General features: G+C 35.6%; 1 protein-coding gene across 1 annotated transcript in view; it reads left to right on the top strand.

The window, feature by feature from the left end:
• Nucleotides 1–20,888, top strand: part of LRPPRC (leucine rich pentatricopeptide repeat containing) — a 168,360-nt gene that overhangs the window by 49,896 nt on the left and 97,576 nt on the right. Inside the window, exons 15-23 of the mRNA XM_048843005.2 lie at nucleotides 4,330–4,357; nucleotides 7,047–7,104; nucleotides 8,252–8,358; nucleotides 8,570–8,647; nucleotides 9,003–9,056; nucleotides 9,763–9,876; nucleotides 11,132–11,262; nucleotides 12,599–12,684; nucleotides 14,276–14,483. Of these exons, the coding sequence (XP_048698962.2) occupies nucleotides 4,330–4,357; nucleotides 7,047–7,104; nucleotides 8,252–8,358; nucleotides 8,570–8,647; nucleotides 9,003–9,056; nucleotides 9,763–9,876; nucleotides 11,132–11,262; nucleotides 12,599–12,684; nucleotides 14,276–14,483 (864 nt within the window). The remainder of the gene's footprint in view (nucleotides 1–4,329; nucleotides 4,358–7,046; nucleotides 7,105–8,251; nucleotides 8,359–8,569; nucleotides 8,648–9,002; nucleotides 9,057–9,762; nucleotides 9,877–11,131; nucleotides 11,263–12,598; nucleotides 12,685–14,275; nucleotides 14,484–20,888) is intronic.

Raw genomic sequence — 20,888 nt, 5'->3', positions numbered from 1 at the left:
TAGCATCATGGGGAAGTGGGTCACATTAATAGTACAGTCCACGGGAAGAGGGAGGGTTCCTGGCATAACCAGTCTGGACAAGCTGCACACTAGTCTTGCTCTCCTCAAAACCTTATCCCTTATGTCCCCTGGCAATTAATCGGTTCCCTAATATCAAGCTGAGAGTTAATCAACTGTGCCACTTGGTCCCAGTATGGCTCTAAGTAATGACTTCAAAATATTTTTGGTGTCCAGATATTTTAGTATGTTTTTAAAATAATATTTGGAAACAAAATATACTTCTAGCCATATTCTTAGAGTAATCTCACCGAATTATACTAAGGCTTGTGATGAGAGATTTTTTTTTAAAAAGCTGAACAGTACCACTTAAAGAAATAATTGTTGAAGCAGTGACAAGGACAGTTAGTTGAGCACATCTGAAAGCTTTCTGTGCCCTGGAGGTTCACATAGCTCTTGAACACTGGCAGTTCAATCCATAGTAGTGAAGGTAGTTCATGCTGAGGCATACTGCCATCATTTATTACCTGCATCCATATATTTTAGTCCTTTTTTGTAAAAGGGGTCTCTAGCATCTGACTGCACACAGCCTTCCTCACCTCACAGGTGTCTTTGCCAAGGGGCGCTACTCTCCTCATGAGAGATGGAGCTTCTTGGGGGGAAAAGAGAATGGAGATTCTGAACACGAATACTGTTTTCAGTGTAAGAGTGTTTTAAAGTTCGTTATATTAGAAGATATTCAGCTTTTGAGAAGGCATTCAAACATAACCTATTAGAGTTAAAGTGATACGGTTTTTGCCCTTACCTTGATTTTGGGCCACTGTTTAACCCTCCTGTATAACATGAATCCCACCTTCACCACCAAACAGATGTTCATATTGTACAGCAAATACTGCACTTAGCTGTTTGATTGTAAGTGGCAAGCAACTGGTTCTAAAATTTCATTTTAGTTTTCCATAATCAATTATCAGAGACTATCAATGATAGGAGACTTTGGGAGACTCAGAGGACGCCTCTGCAATGTTCCAGGTGTTCCAGAGTCCAAAGCTTGTCTCTTGTGATAGCACATTGCTATTCACTGCGTCTTTTTCATGATTAGGAAATGTCATGTTTAGGTCAGGCTTAGCCAGCATGTTAGGTAAACCTGACTTCTTCTCTACCTTTTTTCCTGGTAGAGGTACAGGGTAACATCTCCAGCTTGATCTTTATTACATTTAATTTTGTTTATTATGATAGTGCCTAAAGCCCAACCAAGAGTGGGATCCCATTGTACTATGTATTGTACAAAAACGAAGTAGTAGATGGTCTCTGCAGTGAGGAGCTTACAGTCTAAAAAGATAAGACAGAGTGGGGGAAAGGATAGAACACACAAGTACAGTGAACGATGTGATAGCAACAAACGTCATGTTCCACTTTTTAGGAATGTGGTGGTGGTGAGAGGGCTTGGTTAGGAGGGGATAAGCTAATTGGAAGCAAAGGGAAAGGGAACCAGTGGATGGAGCAGGGGAAAAGAGGGGAAGATATGTAGTAAAATTGAGGTGAAGAGACTTAAGGAGAGGGTGGGAGCAGACAGCAAGTCAGCACACGGCAAAGAAAGTCACGTGAAAACTGAAGAAAGTTCCAGATATCAGCTGGTTATACAGGCTACAACTCAACCAGCCAAATTGAGCTACAAGGTGTTACTCTCTGCCTCCACCAGGAAAAAGTAGAATTTATTTTGGGCTTAACTAGCACATGTTAGGTGGGGGTTGTCTAAGCTGTATCACTCTTCCTAGTCAAGACAAAACTTTAAGCCATCAGGCTAGCATTAGTTTCTTACGAAATTATTTATTTTTCTTTGTTAGAATTGCATATGCTCCCAAATGGTGAATTAATTAAAAGCTCTAGATAAAATAATGGTATATTACTGTTCCTTCTAAGTCTGCCACAATATCATCCAATTTAGATCTACTAGTTGATTGATTAACTTCTACTTTTAAAGCCACGTACTTGCTATCTGCAAGTATTGATACACAATCAAATCCAACCAGGCCCCAGAGTGGGAATGAAAATAGTGGTGGAACTTTCTACCCATGTGGAATGCCAATATGAAACTGCTCACAGTAGACTGCAAATGTTCAAAATACCATCAAATGTGTTCTGCTGGGCTCCTCAGTCTCCACCTCAGTGGGGCTTGGGATAATCATGAGTGGGGCTGGGTTAAGGCAGACGCACAATAAGTACGTGCTCTGGACCTCTGCTCCCAGAGTAATGTGAAGATATTGGAATTTCAGTTTTACATAAAAAAAAAAAAAAAAAGTTGGGTAGAAAAGCTTGAAAACATGAAGTGAGTCACTTCTGTAGTGGTGTCTGCAGACAGTCCTCAGCAGAGGGAGAAGTAGCAGCCATTAAAGCCTGGAAGGAAACTATACAGGAGCAGACTGCCCTCCCCTGCCTGTTCTGAGAGAGCCTTGGCTGATTGGGTAAGAGAGTGGAGCACTGTATGATTTATTCCCCCTAGAGGAGTTCTTCAGATGCCCCTTCTGTTCTTCCCTTCTGGGCTTTTGGGTCCAAGGGTCAGATTGGCTGTTGGGGATGGTATCTTCTAGGCACCATCCACTCTTAGCACCAAAATGAGCCATAAGCAGATTGTTCAGATCTTCATAATAATTCTGTCAGCCATTAAATAGTTATCGGTGTTGACATTTAAATTATCTTTGGACAACTCAGTTCACTACCCATTGAGATGTATGGGGCAGTTCACAATGGAGAGTATTGTTTCGTGGTCTCTCTAAATTGGGACAGACATTGCTATGCCGTTTACACTCAATTCATGTATTCAAGGTTTTGTTTGCAACTGTCATGGCTAGAATTTTTTTATGAAAGTTGAGAATGTAGCAAACTCAGATGAAAAAATTCCAGATCAGCAACGTGGCATCATTGTGTCCATTTCCAGCCCTGCACCCCACGAAAGACTTTGGAACTAAATGTCCAATTTGAATCTTTACGTAAGTAGATTTTAGGGCTAGAATCTTCATACAGCTCTAACCCCTCACCCTCCTCCCCCGATACCTAAGAGATTTTATGTGAAAGAACCACCAAATATTGGCCTGGACATTATTTTGGATTTCTGCACCTTTTTGTTTTGTTTTTTCAGAGTTAAGTGATCTGAGAATATCAGTTGGTTGACATCACTATGAATAGACATGGTAGATCAGTTATTATTCTGAAAAGTTCACTAAAGCTCAGAGACAGCATTTTGTTTTCTCTATAAACTTGTGTTTGACTCATTTTTAATTTAACCTTTTTGTGCCACTGTCAGTCTAAGTGAAATACAAGTTGAATGTGCTTAAAAAAATAAACAAACCACCATGAATTTTTCTGAATGCTTTATAATAGTTTCTATGTTCCTGTTTAGGCTGAGAGCTTGATATCTTTGTATGGGGGGTAAAAGAGCATAAAATACAAGTTACACCTTTGCTCTTTGGGCTTATCAGAATTACTGCTATTGTGATGTCTGATCGTTCGGATGCAGTGTTGGTGGTGTGTGTTTTGAGCTCTACTTTCTGTGTAGTGTTTTTATGTTGTATAAAACATAGGAACTTAGGGTTTGCTATACCAGTTTGATTAACTGATTTGCAGTCTGGCATCTTGCTCCCATTTTTGGCCTGTGACCAATACCTGATGCTTCAAAGGAAAAAATGAAAACCCCCAATAATGCAATTACACCATCCTATTTGTAGGAAGGGAGTGAACTCTTTTTCGCAACCTTTGTATAATCAGATTTACGTCAAGAGCATGAGATTTGATTACTTCATTTTTGCATGTATAATTACAAATGTTCGAAAAAATTATTCACCCCTTTTTAAAATGTAGTTTTAATATTGGACTCTGTGGACTTTGCAGTAGTAAATTACACATGTTAACTGCATGAAATGTGACATCCTATTCTGTATTTGCCTGAAATTGATGTGAAAGAAATACTGAATAGATTGAAGTACAAAATATCAGTACAGTTATCACCTGACAGAATAATAAATTTGTAAATCTCACTCTAGTCTTAATGGTAGCTGTATGTATAGTGACTCAGTTTTAAACAACATGGCAAACAAATGAATATGCATGTCAGAAACAGAAATGTTTATGTGAAATGTATATCTGTTATGTGGAAAGAGAATGTCTTATGTAAATTTAAAAAAAAAAGTCTGATAAATAATCCAGTGTAAGATGAATATTTACTGTGTACAGATGCTGGGTGCTTGTTAATGGTAATACTCTTTGCTTTTAAAAAAAAAATAAACACAAAGATTATTTTACTGCTGTTAATTTTTTATCCTCTGCTGCCCTCTTTAGGTCCAATGATGTAGATCTTTGGAGCAAGGTAAGTGAAGATGGTAACGCTGAAATTTATAAATAGAACTATTTGGAATGCATTCAGAAACAAAATCTCTAACCACTACATGTTTAAAATGCACTACTGTGAATTTGAGTTCAGTTGCTGGTAACAGGCAGCCCTGACCGTAACTTCTGATCATGACATTTGTCATTAAGAAATGACTTAATCTGGTCATGCCTAGTAGTAGTATTGGGTTTGTATGGCAGGCATATTAAAGAAAAAACTGATGTGTTAGTGCCACTTTATTTAGTTTTTTACATGATACTTCTATGAATTCTCAGTATAACAAGTATAACAACTTTTTTTATTGCTTATGCAGTCGCTAAACCCAATATACGATTTTATGTAGATTCAGGGGCCAATTCCTATGACTCCTTTCCCTTCAGATGTTTGCTAGGACTTAAAAACAAAGCTTAAGGTGAAAAAAATTGCACTGTGTTACTACTATGTTGTAGTAATATGAAGGATCTGATGTAAATGAACAAAAGCAAGGAGATTCCAGATGAAGGCAGTCACCCAGCTCAAGTCACAAATGGAAATTACTGTGATCATCTTGTCCTCCGAGTTGTGGTCCACGTTACATACCACCCCACAATGTAACACATTTGGTAATATCTGCAGAGTACTGGATAGTGAAGTCGCTGGTAGATCAGGACTGAGATGCATTAATAGAGCTGTGAGTGGGAAGCTTTCACTATGTTGAGTTCAGCACCTTGCTTTCAGGAGTTTACTTAGTTTTATTTTTAAAGCTGCTATCCTGTACTTGTTTCACTGTGCCACTCTGAAGTATTGCATGGATCGTAGCATGTTTTCATGATGATCTTGTATGCTTCAATCTGCCTGTGAGGAAAACTGAGGACAAAGTAAAAATTGTAACTTAGAATGTAATATATTTGGGTTTAAGTCAGCTAACATAAACGATAACTGTGAAGCAAAAGTAGATTGTTCTTGTGCTTCATTGCCTTTTTCTAATGTGGAAGGAAAGTCTTAAACTTTTTTCAAAAGGAAGTTTTTGGAGTGTTTTGGGTTTTTTTTGTTTTGCTTGCTTTTTTACATTTGAACTATCAAGAATGTCACACGGGAAATTCCCTCCCATTGCTGGAGGAGCCTGGCAAGATCTTTGGCGATATCAAATAGTGATGCCACAAGCATGAGGCTGTAATCTGAACTGCTGCTGCTCTTTCCTACAACTGAGAAAGAGAGGATGCAGTTTCTCTTGTGACAGTAGTTGAGCTGAAGTTGTTTGCTAAATTTACAAGTAGATACATTTTTTTTTCTTAAGGCATCCAATTTTAGAAAAAAGCTGTCTTGCAATTCAGAAGTCAAGTATTGAAATTGAAAAATATCCTTATAATGAACAAAGATTGCGCTTCCAAGGAGTCTCAATTTACAAGACTTCTTACAATGTTCAATTTTTAAAACAAGTAACAGTCACTCTTTTTGGTATTTCCTCTCATCCATTCCTCTCATGTCATTCTGGGGTTTGATTTCTGGAGCAGTGGGCTGTATGTTCTTGTGACTTTTCTGATATATTTCCAAGTACGAGTAAGAAGGGGGTGGGGGCAAAAGCTGTAGTTTAACTGTCCACATCTTGTTTTCTTCATGTAACTGAATGTGATGTAGGCATCCCAGAGCACGACAGGTGTCTGGCTTTGTTTGTTTCTTTCTATTAGCAAGTGAAGATGCGTGGCTTTCCTCCCCCTTTTCCATTACGTAAAATAGAGCTTTGTTCCCTCAGTATTTAGGTAACAGCGTGTATACCTTTCTCACCCATTTGGTTTAGCTTTGGTACTAACATCATAGTAGAAAAAGCCCAAATATAGAACACTGACATCCTTGAGAGAGAATGAAATTAGGACTTTATTTAATGGCTGTATCTTCCCGTACTAAGAAAAAACAAAGATGTTTTAAAGTTTTTTTGTATTTAGGGTGAGCATTTATCATATCTGTTTGGGGAGAGAAGGAATATAGGGAGAATACCTTTTCTAAAATAAAATATTAGCTACTCCTTCAGTTTTATAAGACCGATTGGACCCATGTCAAATTGGTTAGTCTTTTTATACACTTCTATTTAAGACTCAAGAACTAAATGTTTTTGTTTGGTGCTTTCTATGTATGTACAAGGTGTCATTAAAAGTGAATTTACTTGTTTTCAACCAAGGTTGCAACTGATGTGGAATATCTAAATTATAGAAATTTTCAAATTAACTTTGTAGGATATATCACTTTTTCTGCACAGCTTCACTTGTTTCAAACTGTAAAAAAATAAAAGCTCTATGGTCCAGTTTCAGGCTTTTCAGCAAATTGGAACATAATTTTAACAACTCCAGAAGTGACATTGGTTAATGATTGCTGTAAGCAGTGTCTGTCTTATGATCACTTACTTTGTAGGATGATACATAAACAGAATAGAATAGAGTCTAATTGCCATACCTCAGAAAATGTTTCAGCTGCAATATATATATATATATATATATATTTTTTTTTTTTGAGGAAAACCTATTTACAAAAAAACTTCCTTGTATTTTATTTTTTCCTAGTGAATTACTATGATGTGGTATAGAATAATACCTTAGTGGAGAGGTACTTTATTATTTGGAGAATTCAATTTCAGATACTATTTGTCCTTTCTTGCTTCTGTTGACTGCAATGTACGATTATTCTGTCTTACCAGATAACTGAACTGTTGTACAAGAATGGACGTTATTGCCAGACGCCTCCAGGACCAACTGGTAGAGTTTCAATTTCTATGATTGTAACTTATCCACAAATCCGTTCTTCTGTGTAATGATGGGCTTGAGGGATTACAACAGTAAACACTGATTGCTTCTTTTTGAAAGTGAAATTTGAAAACATGTTGGGTAAAATCTTTATCCTGATAACCACAGCATATTTTATCAGATCCAATGTGATCTTTCATTACTCTTTTTAATTAAAAATATATTTCATATTTAGAAAAATGAGCAGTTTTTAAAGCAAAATAGATATTTAGAATAAATCCGTCTGTGTCAATATTATTCATGTAGTGAAAATGTTTAAGTAGAATCTTTTCCAACTAATGGTCATTTTGATAACCTTTTCTAATTTTATTAAACAAAATGGTACTTATCAATCCAAATACATTATTTTGAAACAAATTGACTCTGTTTTCATTTAATCTAGAGAAATACATTTTCTATTTTGTTTTAATTCCTATTTTTCTGAGTGTAAGTTTCGTAGAGGAAACCAAACCTTTTGGAAAGTCCTTAGCTATTTCTTGAGGCTTGAATACAAGGCTATATAAATTTTTATGCTTGAATGCACAAGAAAATTAGTGCTGTTAGCTAAGCCATCTTTGTTAATCTTGATTTTCATTGGCTAATAGGCAGCTCTTCACAGGATTATTGGATCTACTTGTTAAAATTATTTAATATTCTTTACTCTGTATTTATGTTCCACTAGCTGGCTATAAAAAGCATTTTAATACAAAAATGTGTAAAAGATACAGAATAAAATATGCAAACCTTTAGGAAGCTATTTTTTCTTTTGAGCAATGACAAAATATTTGTGGCAACTATTTGGGGTAGTGGGTAGGAAAGGGGGGGAAGGCCTTGGGCAGTACCACTTCTGTCACACAGTGGTGGAAAAAATAGATTGAAGTAAGATTCTGTACTGAAAAGCTGTCACTGGTTCTGAAAATAATTAATATTCCTTTCACTCACCAGTTAGATATGTGCTCCCAAACCACATAATCTCTATGCCTCAGTGATCATTGTTGCCATTTCAGAGCCTCTCATCAGGGTGACATCTCACACCAAAATGATTTCTTATAAATTAATCTTGATAACATGACAGTCTCAGTAATTTTAGTGGAATGCTTTCTCTTGTTTTTTTCCACAGAAGCTGTTGGCTATTTTCTTTATAACTTGATTGACAGCATGAGTGACTCAGAGGTACAGGCCAAGGAGGAGCATTTGAGACAATACTTCCATCAGCTGAAGAAGATGGTACCATTTCATTTTTTGCTACATAATGCCTGTCCTGCCTGACATGTATCTATTAGATTTGAAATTGCTGCTTTTAAGTACAACAGACCACTTCTCAATGACATGGAAGAGCTGGAGACTTAAATTATGTCTGAGATAATTTCTGTTAGACAAATTTCAGTTTGGTTGTGTTTCAAAACTAATATAATTTCCCCCCCACCTCTTGATACAGAATGTAGTAATCCCTACAAATATCTACAGAGGCCTTCGCAACCTGCTGGACGCCTATCATGTTCCTGAGTTAATTAAGGTCTGTGGTTATATAGTAACTATTTTGTTTCTTCAAAATATAAAATATATATGTTGTGTGTTCCAGGAATATAGTCTTGCCAAAATAGATTTATTTGATTAACTGTGTAAAACCTTCATCCTTTCCCTAAATCTTCTTTGCTCTCAAAACCCAATTTAATTTAGGATATTTGTGAAGAGCTACATTTGATGAAAGTATTTTAAAGAATCAGTCTTTTCCTTTTAGTAAACCTAATAACACTAGAAAAAAGCTATTGTACTTAGAATTAACTTGCCACAACATTTTAAGCATCATTTTATTCATATAACTTTTTGTTTTTATTTACTGATATTTTGAATGTCTTATTAAATTCTAGGATATAATTTTATTGGCTGATAGAGAAAAGTTGTCAGTAGCAGACATTCCAAAAGTAAGTAAATTCACTAATAGCTGGATTTCTTCGTGGCATGGTAATCAATTTTTTTTCAGATAATGCATGAAAGTATTAACTAGTTCTCAGTGATATACTTGTATAGTCTACAACTAAAAGTATTCCCATTTTGGGAGGAGTTTAGGGGCCATGTGGAAGGAAGCACAGTCTAGTGACTAATATACAAGATTGGGAGTCAGAATATGTAGGTTCTTCCTCAGATTTGCTGATTGAGCTTGGCGATTCACTTAGGTTCTGTGCCTCGGTTTCCCCGTTTGTAAAATTCAGCTCATAGTGGTGGTGTGAGGCTTAATCAGGTTATGCACTCTGAACTCCTTGAATGACAGGAGTATAAATCCAGTACGGTGGTGGTTGTGTGACATCAAGTCTTTTTTTAATCTTCAGTGTGCCTAGATCTGAGAGGTAAAGAAACAGACCTCTTTTCTCTACTTCTACCATTAAAGAAATGAGCCTGAGAGAAGCTGATGTTTCCACACTGTAAAAAGCTCCCATGGCTTCAGTTTTTATTATGCTGTTGTCTCAAGTTCTTAACTAGCATCAGCTCCTTAATTAGCTGCAGCATTCTTAATTGTTACAAATTTTTCTTTTGACTTATGAATGAACAGGTTTCATCTTCTTTTGGCAAAGTGACCTATTAATTTTCTTTTTTTTTAACTTTTGTTTTCTTTTTATCACCTGATTTTAGAATACTGAACTTGGAGTGTCTGCTTTGGAGGAGGAACTGGAAAAACTAAAAGCTGAAAAGCAACCTATTGGAAATGTCCTAAAACAGCTTATAGTTGCTCTCTGTGCAGAAGAGGTAACTTGAGCAATGCAGAGATCATTGCAAATGCTGAGCTATATTTAAAACGAATGTAGATGACTGTATTCTGGATAGATGTAGTTAAGCAGGACAAGCGCAGTGCTTGAGGTTTCAAGGTTTGATGCTTATAAATCAGACATAAGGGCAAAAAAACAATTAAATAAAAAGGTTAACTAATTTCAGCTACACCTTGAATGACATGTTTTGGGGTTGCTGAAGTTTGTTTACAATAATCTGCAAAGTGAATGATAGTAACAGCTGTGATAGGTTTATCATACATGCCAAATGTCCTTTCAAGCCATGGCTCTGGTCTCTTATATCTCTAGATTGTCAAGCAACTGATACATGCAGTAGTCATTTGCAAGTCAAATATTACTAGGTTGTTAATGCAGGGATTGAAATTCCATTTTCCTGCTGGAGGAAAGCTCTTTCTGAGATAAAGAGACTCTTGCCTTCATTCGGCGAGCGTCCAGCTGTAGCTCATATTCATTTTAGTGTGTCTGCAATTCGTGGGATATCATCAGACTTTTGTCCAATTTCTTGTTCAGTATGATTTTGTCATATACCCATGGTTTTACAAAGAGCCATAACTGTGTTTAAGATTATAGCATAGTATTCAGTATTGCTGTAAATCCAGCCTTTGGAGAGATTCTGTTTCTCAAATGACTGTCTGTTATAATGTACCTGAGACTATAAGAATAGTCTGATAAGTCATAAGCTTTAATATGGCACCAATTAAATTGCATAAACAGCAATGCAAAATACATATTTTAAAAGATTATGGCAAATGCTGAAGCAGCCTGTTTAATTCGATTATGAATTGGTTTCTTGTCTTATAAAGTTTTTTCAATTTTATGTTTAGGATATTGGTGCCTGATAAAATTAAAGCATGGCATTGTACATAAAAATTAGTCCATATTCAATCATGTTTGTAGTTCTATGTGTGACAACAAAAATCTGTCCGTAATAAAGCATTGTAGACACTTCAGTTAAAACAGGTAGACTAACACCTAAAATACACCTTTCAATTAAGTTGAACTGAAACAGTTTGGGAACAGGTGAATTTATTTTTAAAAATAACTTTTATTATTAAAATCAGTTAAAGCAATACCAGCTTTGTTTCACAAACATATTTTTTTTTGGTATTAAAACACTAAAGCTATTCATATAGCTACACACTGAACCTAGTATTCATAATGTCGTATTGACTTTTTCTGTGGTTCACATCTTTGCTCTGTTCCTCTTTTTTTAGAATATGCAAAAAGCCCTTGAAGTGAAAGCCAAATACGAATCGGACATGGTTGTTGGTGGCTATGCAGCCTTGATAAATTTGTGCTGTCGACATGATAATGTAGAAGATGCAATGAACCTGAAAGAAGAAGTGTAAGTACACCGGCACTGAAACATGTCACAGAGATTTATGCTGATACACAGACCTTGTTGAATTAAGTAGGTTGAATATTAACCCCTTCATACATTTTTAATTAGTTTTTCCCCTGTGTATAATTCTTAAGAAAGATCAGGAATTGTTGGCAGTTTATTAGCACACTTTGAAAGTGTGTGTGTGATGTATTATCTTAAATAAGCAAATTATGATGTTTTTGTCAACAGCCTTTAGCATTTAAATTCAGGTTTGTTTTTGAAAAATGGTAATATAACTGCATTTATATTGCATCAGAATAGCAATGCTTGTAAGTGACATTATATTTTAAGACCTGTCAGCAAACATTTCCTTTTTAAACCTCCATTTTCAGAGATTATATCTTGGTTGTGAACATTAGCTCCCAGCTAAAATGTGTTATGCATGATTTGTCTGGGAGCAAATTGTTTTACAGAGCATCCTCTTTTCTTGTACCTTTCCCTCCTCACCCCCCCAAAAAAATTAAAATTCAATTTTAATGTTACAGTGAATCATAATAGTTATGTATTACTTTTGCATACTTTTGATTCTCCCCCTTCCCTTGCTAAAATTTACTTGGCTTTTACAGTGGAATTCAAGTCAGGTGTCCATAATGTGGAGGGAGCTCTGTCAGTGTTGAGAAAGAGACAAAATGGCTCACTTGTTAGCACTGGGAAACTTGCTATTGTGTGTATGTAGTAACTTTTTCCATGCTGTTTTTTTTATTTAAATGTCTCATCGTGAGATTTTACCAAGTAATGATTTTGAGTTTTATAGTAGTGCTTCAAAGGTAGGTCAAGACTCAGTGATCTGCTGTGAGCTTATTATGGGAGCTGCTAACAAGTGCCTTAAAAAGCACCTTCCTGCCTTCCTTCCTTCAATATTCTTGGGAAAATGACTAAATTAAAGAAACAGTACTATGAACAGTAGAAATTGAAGGCTACAAAAGGTGGATGACTTTATGTTCAGTACTATTTGTACTGTAATACTCAAAGACGGGGTGCTTGCAGGAAGAAGTTTCTGTCCTAAATATGGGAGAAGTGTGCCTTGTTCTTCCCTACTGTCAAATTGATAAAGACATACCTTTCGTAAACGCTCTGAAAAGTTTCTTTGCTGCCTAATATCCTTTTTTCAAAGAGAAAAAATGTACTTCAATAGCAAACTTTGACTGTCAGATTCTCTCTCAAATATTTTAATCTAACTTCTGTGTAACTAATTCCATACCCTTGTTGCTTTGTCTGTAAGAATAAACCTTCATTCTATATACATTAAAAAACTGAACTTCTATTAATGCAGTTTTTAATATGTTCTAATTTTTAGCTTCCGTAAAGATTCATCTGTTGCTCTTGACACAAATAAGTACTTAGCCTTGGTGAAAGTCTTAGGAAAGCATGGCAGACTAGAAGGTAAGCCATTTGCTTTCAGTATAAGTTTCTGCTATATAATAAAGGTATCTTGCCACTGGACTAAAAATGTGAGTTGATATTAATGGTATATCATGTCCTGCAAAGTGCTTGAACATTTTGCATACAAATTTGCATGTGAATTCAACCAGAGATGCTTGGACAGTACAGGCCATTAGTTTTAATGGATTGGCAAGCTTGTCATTTACATTTGCACAGCTCAGTGCTTTTTGCATTTCTGCAGCTAGTTTTTATTAGCATTGCTGTTTGGATTGAGTTTGAAGATCATGACTTATGGCACAAATTGCGTATGTGCCTAGACTAATGGCTTTGTTTTTCTTTAAGAAGGTCTGAAGGCTGAACATAGAACCTATAAACATAACCTTCTTGTAAGGGTCCAAACACTGCAGTAAAAATCCAGTAACTTGTTTTATGAAGTATTTTAATATTTTTTAATGTTGGCATTTGTTTATATTTTATTCACATTGCAGTTTAAAGTCTGTGTGATAGATTGATTTGTAATTTTGGCATTAATGAGTATATTGCATTTGATACCCAAACTGGATTCCTAAGTCTTTGCTGTAAATGATATGGACTTCATGCCTAATAATGTAGGAAGTTATTAGGCTGATTATTATAACCTACGGGATATTGCCATTTGTTTTAAAGCAGAGCTACAAAATCTAGCCAACATAACTCAATCTTTCAGTTTTTTAATCTTACATTATGGCTATTTTCTTTGTTAATGTAAAATTATACCTTTTTTTCTTCATCAGATGATTTCATTGAAATTTCACTTGATCACTTATTAGAATTATATTCAAAACCCTGCCCCCTTCCAGGTGACATTAAATTAGATCCTGGTCACCTCTACAGTGAAGAAGTATGGCTACATTTTCTGAGTAGCATTATTTTCTGTGGTACATTTGTGATCTGCAAAGCTCTTTTAAAAGATTAGGCAGCTTTATTGCTTTTATGTAAAGTGGTCAAAACATTTTGCCTGTGCAATAATTACGAACATTATAAAAATGCACTTATTCCGTATACCAAAATGTTTGTTTCTGCCTTTCTAATGAAGCTTAATGAACCTAATGTTTTAACATGCAGTCTGTTAGAAAGCTTTCATTGGCTCTCCTTGGCTAATTAGTATCGACACAGCAAACAGGCCCTATCGGTATCAGACCATTAGTCTGGCTGTATATTCAGTGTAAACACATCTTTATTATCTGGCCTCGTGACAAGCCATCTGCTAAAGAAACAATGGTGTGATTTAGCAGATGTTAGCACTGAACGATAAAAGCATCCATTTGGTGGGATCTTGCAGCTATAGGGCAGACTGTACAGGGTTATGTGGTGCAAAGTGGGCACACAGTTCCGATCTATAATTTGTAGACAAAGTTGCAGTGAATGATAAAGCCATGCTATTGTGGATTTATAATTGTAGTCTCGTTTAGAAATGCAAGTAGTAATTAACTTGAAATCGGCATTATACACCAGAATTTACATTCCTGCTGGGTTTGAAATGCTGTTTTAATAGCAGTTTGTTTTCCCTACATGAAATTACCTAAGGGTCTTTTGTGTTGTTTCATTGTAGATGCTATTAACATTCTAAAGGAGATGAAAGAGAGAGATATTCCTATCAAAGATACAACAGTCACATCCTTTTTCCACATCCTTAATGCTGCAGCCATGCGAGGTGAAGCTGAAATGGTGAATCGATTACATGAGTCCATTCTGATGCTGGGCTTAGCAAAGCCTTCTGCTAACCTCTGTTCCCCTCTGATTACTGTTCACCTTGAAAAGTAAGTTTTCTGAGGCTTGGGATTAAAGGTAGGGTATGATCTAATATTTGTTCATATTACATGATTTATTTATTACACACACACACACACACACACAGATGTAGTGTATTAAAGTAAAACTTTTTGTGAGACTGTTTTAGATGGAACACTGAAAAACAGACCAATAGGTTATTTTTTGTTAATTATATTTTATTTCATGGTGCCTACATGAGAGCTATGATTATGTCACATGGACAAATTTAACACAATCAAAATTTGCTCACAAATTGGTTGTTTCAGATTTTAAGCCTTGCAATTGTGTTTGAATAAGGGATATAGGGTCATCGTATGCTACATACATTCCTAAGTTATTGAGATAAGAAGTATGTGTTCCCCACCCAAAAGATGTATATATTTCATTGTAACTGCGCATCTCAGTAACACTTATGTAGGTTGAAGTTAGGTTTCCTTGTGCACTAAGTAATTAAGTGAAAAGATAAGAAATCTGATACTACTCCCAAAGTATCACCGTATAGTCTGGGTACTCCAGTCCAAATATTTCCCATTACTTTTCCGTTTGTACCTGTAGTATAATTCAACAAGAGAATGAACTCCATGCATTTGTTCCGGCAGGAAATAATTTTCATACACTATGTGGCATATTTCCTTGCATGGTCCTCTTAATATGAGACACAATTACTTGAGGAAAATTCCACATTTGAACTGTATATAATTGGTCTTTGTCACAGGAGTGTCAAGAATTAGGTCCCCACACCCCTCCAACACACAGTCTTCAGTGTTCAATCTATTTCAAGTTTTCAGTGTTTCTCTTCTATCCATTGGTGCTGGGGGTGCAGCAGCACTCCCTGGCTTGAAGTAGTTCCATCAAATACAGGGTTTACGGTTTGGTTCAGTGGTTCTCAGCACTCCCCCTATACAAATTATTCCAGGACCCCTGCTTCTATCCATTTTGGACTCTGTCTCAATTCTTCAACAGTCTCTTCCAATTTGGTCACTTATTTATATTAAATATGTTCTTTTGGTTCTTTTTAAATAAACCCTATATAAAATATTACTGATGTTTTCATAGTGCCATCTATTGAACAGTCAGTCAGCTTTCAGGAATATATGCTTGCTAACACTGGAACATCCAATTGTTGTTATATTAACTACCATTAAAAAACTCAGTGTTTGCTCTCATATGGGAAAAAATTTGTCTCTATAACCTCGTACATACGTGTATGGTTTTGTAATATTTAATTTTATTATTTTGTATATTTTAAAAATTGTCATCATTAGCTTATTTTTAAAGAGAGAGAAAGTGAGACTTTCCATAATGTGGAAATATTTGGCTAGAAAGCATTGGAATACACTATCCCAAATAACTTAAAATGTCTGCAAGAGTTAGCGCCTTCCCTGCTCCTCTGAGGAAGGTTACAAGACAGAGTTTCTTCCCTTATTACGATAGGAAAAGCCTTGTTACCCCATCCTGACGTTTCTTCTTAAAAAGGAAGGAACAGTTTCTGCTCAGACTTTGCAAAAAGTTCACCTTCAGGATGTGATCAAGCCTGAAAAATTTCTTCCTGGAAGGTTATAAAAATTTTGGAAAGTTATGATTGAACTGAACATAGTGTTACAATGGGTATGATTATACATGTCCGCTATAACATTTGCTCATCACTGTGGTTCCGCCCCCAAGTGATTTGCTACTTGCCATGCTACATAGCTCCATGGTAGCACACATGCAGGTGCTGAACTGCTGAAGTTAAGTGTCTGGTACAGTTTTGTCACTTCAGAAGTTCGGCAAGCCAGTCAGATGAGCTGCAGGATTTTCTAATGTTCTATGGAACTGGCTCTGCTGGTGCCATTTAAAAAAAAAATTATTATTCCTTACATTGGTAGGAGGGAAAGGAAACCTCTGTGATTGTTATGGAAGACTTCAACAATCATAGTTTTAAAATGCTTACTCTTGCCTTACCAGTCTTTTTGGACTGACAACTAAGCTTTTACATTTTCCAAATCATTTTCAGAGACTTGTTTCTCCTACAGAGAGCATGCAAGATAGGAAAGATCTTCAGAGTTTTCACATTCTTAACACTTTTTAAGGTGACAGTTCCCAATAAAATATTTTCTTAACAAAATCTGGTGAAGTAAAAGAGAGGCGTTCATTAAATGGACGAATGTGGGGTGGTTGGGGACTCCTATATGATTGGAACGGCAGGGAGCCCTACCCCCCATTCTTACAGCCCACCTTAACCCTCCTACCGGGGGTGGGGGGGGGGGTGGACGGTAAGTTCCCAGCAGTGGATTTGTTGGAGGGAAAAAGAGAGGGAGCTGGTAGAAGCCCCACAGGTAATTACAGAATAAATATAGGATTACCTGCACTGTACATTGTTGTCTGCTGGGTAGTCCCAGATATCTAATAATAAAGTTGCGGCCTGATTAAACCCATGTCAAATGTCTCCTGTCCTTCTTTTGGCATAGCCAGAAAACCCATTTTTAATACCACCCCACCCGAGCCCTTTTATGAGTAGACAGGGAGGAAATTTTACTTACTAGTTCAGAAATAGATTATCATAGAAATAAATTTAACTTAAATAATAAAGATGGTTTTGTTTTCCCCAAGATAAAGCAATTATCTCAATTAAAGTAAAAATCCTTTTAAGTGATCTTAAAAGGTATTAGCTTTATTCTTGGTGTGAGCATTGTATTAACTTAAGAAATGTAAATTCGCCAGGAAAAATTGCAAAAAAGCCTACATATCTGATCTTCAATCCCTCATTCAAGAGTATTCTTCTTTTAATGGTATGGCAAAATATCCTAATCAGGATATTGACTTTGGATGTTTTTAATATTGAGCAATCTGTCAAAATCTTCCATAGGAATATAATAAGCTTGAAGATTGGGCTCAAAACTTGTCTTACTTTTGAACTGATTCTTCCAATTGCTGATAATGGGGAGAGGTTAATGTTGTGACAGTGTGTGTGTTACCTGTATAATATGAAAATCCTTGAGGATTTAGAGGGTAATTTTTTGGGGTTATTCTTTGCTCTCCTCTATCAACTGTCAAGGGAAACCTATTCAAACACGAACAGATTTACAAAACTATATAGAGGTTTGTGAAGCTAATCTGCATCTGTGCTATACAGTGCTTTGATAATCTCTATTTACAGGAGGGGAAATAAACCTCTACCACAGCTGCTGATGTTACTCTTACTAGATAGTTGCACAAGCAAATCTTTAAAATATAAATGTGAATGTTGTGTAAGGTAGAAACTTAGTTTCATTAGATTTATAAAGTTTCTCTAAAAATGGAATTATTTCAGATCTCAATTTATATTTTATCTTCCCAGGTTTAAAGAAAAATATACTGCTAGTTAATTTATACATCATGGACAAATACATACTTAAAACCCTTATCACATTTGCTAAGAAAATTTCCAGGTAGCTAAATATAAAATGTGCATTAAATCTAAACTATGTAGGCAAAATATGTAACTATTTTGTCAGCAGAGATCAGTGAACACAACCTGTTTAATTGGTAGAGTCATTTGAAAATATCCAGAAGGTATAACTGGATTGTATTTGTTTAAAAATGATCAAAATAGCAGTTTTAATTCATGCTGTCCATTAAAGGGCCCTGTGGGTTAATTTGTTCTGCAGTCTGTGTGAACACACATGCATTTCATTGGTGTCTCATATAGCAGGTGTGTTGATGCAATCTGAATCCTCTGTTTGTCCATAGTTCTTGTCTAGGTTTCATAGACTTAAGTACATGTGCGGTTTTGTGTGCTAGGGATGATTCCTTTGTAAATGCGATACGTTTAATGACCTTTGAACTCATTATTTTTAAAAATAAGTAATATTTTTAAATATTGCTTATCTTTAATTGATGACAGTTTTTTCTAATTTTCAACATCTTTATTCCAAGTATTTATATTAGTTCTGTATTATTCCTCCCAGTTTAAAACTCTTAAGTGCTGCAAGGAAATTAAGAAGGTTTGGCTCTTTTACTCCATTATTGCAATTAGGAATTTAGCATCATCAGTGCCAGAGGACAAAAGTGGTTCATTTTCCCTAGGGGGACAGGACAGTGATAAGATGATTTTTCGTCAAGGATCATTGGGTCGTAATTAAGTTACATTCATGGCTATTGCTTTTTGAAGGATGATTGGTAAATGACAGGCTTCATGTGCTTAATACGGACAGTGTTCACTAGGGTTTTTTCTCCCTCTGTCAGAAAATCCTGTTGAGCCTGATAATGTAAATGTGGCATTTTATTCTGAACAAAAGAGCAGGGAAATGAGCTATCTTGTCTAATCATTCAGTTGTTTAACACCGACTTCCAGTTTAGACTCAATTGGCTGGAAAGCACTTGACATGTGAAGTTAGTGCTGTTCGGAACGCATGTTTGAGTAAATTTTAAAGTAAGTGACAGCTAAATTGTACCTAGGGAAATTACAAAGCCTTCAACACAGTTAATTTTTTGGGGAGGATTAGTTGTAATTGCAACACCAGTCTCCTTGAAGATTCCTCGCTGTAGCTGATGAACAGAAAAAAACATTTAGTTCTTTCAAGAGCCCGTTTTCTTAACAGAATAATTTTTGTAAAGCTGATTGTACCTTACTGAATTGATTTGCCTCCATGCTAACATCTGCTTCAGATTTGCAGAGAGGGATTTGTTTTAAGAGTTTTCTTTTTTTTTTTTTTTCTTCCAGAGTCCCTTTTTTCTTTCTCCTTCTCTAGTGATTTCAGGTTTGAGAGCTTTTCAATCAGTAAACCCCTTAGGTAAATTGCCACTTCACTAAAGCTTTATGCATAACGTTGTAGCACTTCATTCCAATTAAAATCAATATTTGGAGTCTTTTTATCAAGCAGACTCTCTGGTTTGGAAAGTTGTTTATTACAAGTAAAAGGGTTAGGTTTAGAGCTTTATGCTTGAAGCAAGAGGGGAATGGTTTATATAATTTGAAATAGGTATGAGAGAAGAATTAGATAGTGTCTTGTTACAGAGCCTGATCCTGCAAACACTTGTTCTTGTCAGTAACTTTATTTATGGAAGTAGTCTTTCTTAGTTGAGTGGAATTACATGTATAAGTGAAATTACCCACATGGGTGTTTTTGCAGGATTGGGGCCACAGTATATAAGAATTCACAAGGGCCCCAAGCAAAAATAACTTGCCTCAGATTCTTACAAATAGAACTGTCTAAATTGCAGTGCAGTGCTGAGTTAGAGCTGTCTTGTATTTATGAGGGGGTCAAACATAATACGCTTATGCCTTAGGCTGCTTCTGTCATTTAGGTTATGATAGCATACCTCCTTTTTTTAAATGAAGAGATTGCAGTGAGAAGTAATATCGAAACTGCTTATGTGAAGTGTTTCTTAAAAGAGAAATAGGAGTTTGCCCTTTAAAAAGAAGCATAAATGGCATTTGTCAATACCAATAAAAAGAAGTAAAATTTTAATAGTAGTTCACCCATAAAAATAAAACTCTCGTTCTTTTCCATGATCCATAGATCATGTGAATTTATATTTAAAAACTTAGACCCCTACCTTGCATTGATGACCCCATGGACACACAAGTTTGCTAGCCAGGTTGTGAATGCTGCATCACTGGACACACTAACTAAAACGTGTTTGGGATCAGGCACTTTATCCATTATATGAACCTTTGAGATGTAAATATGGATATTGATGAATATATAAATTGTATAAGAAGATTGTGTCCAATAAGATTTTCAGACATTAACTTGGACCTGTCTGGTTATTTGCACACACATTTTAATATTCATACAGTTCAATTAAAGTGCAAAACTGTTGTAAGATGTAGCAAAATGTGCATTCAAAACATTAACATAATCTTAAAAATAAATTAAACGTTAAGGCTGTGTTGTGAGTTCTTGTTTTGTCAGTGGGGTTTTTTTCTACTGAATTAACAACTCTCTTCTCACAAAAATACTTGCCAGTACCCACTAAAAAAAAAAAAAAAAAATCATCTTTAAACAACTGCATTTTATATAACAATTAAAAGGTACTATGATTTATTCTGCAAATTGTAGTAACCCAAGCACAAAGTCATTTAAGCCTCCCAGGTTTAGTTTTTGCAATTCCAATAGTGTTAAGTTCTGTTTGTATTATAAATGTGTATTCTGGAGCTGTTTTGTTTTCCTTTATTTTGCATTTTGTAATCATTTGGCAACCAGCCCTATGCATTCACCTTATAAATGTTGTCTTACAGTAAGTTCTGGTTGGGCAGCCTTATAAAACAAAAACTCCCCAGCAATGTGGCTCTGAGGAAATTTGAAACAAATGTAGAGGATTTTTATCACTTTAAGGTGATGGTCTGTTAAGCCAGGTTATAATGTACCAGTCTCATTATTGAGATTAAATTTATTTTGGGGGCCTGAGTATGGAAACATTTTGTA

Source organism: Caretta caretta, chromosome 3, assembly GCF_965140235.1.
Source record: "Caretta caretta isolate rCarCar2 chromosome 3, rCarCar1.hap1, whole genome shotgun sequence".
NCBI classification, from domain to species: Eukaryota; Metazoa; Chordata; order Testudines; family Cheloniidae; genus Caretta; species Caretta caretta.
Note: the sequence above shows the minus strand (reverse complement) of the source record. Positions and strands in the feature narration are given on the sequence as shown.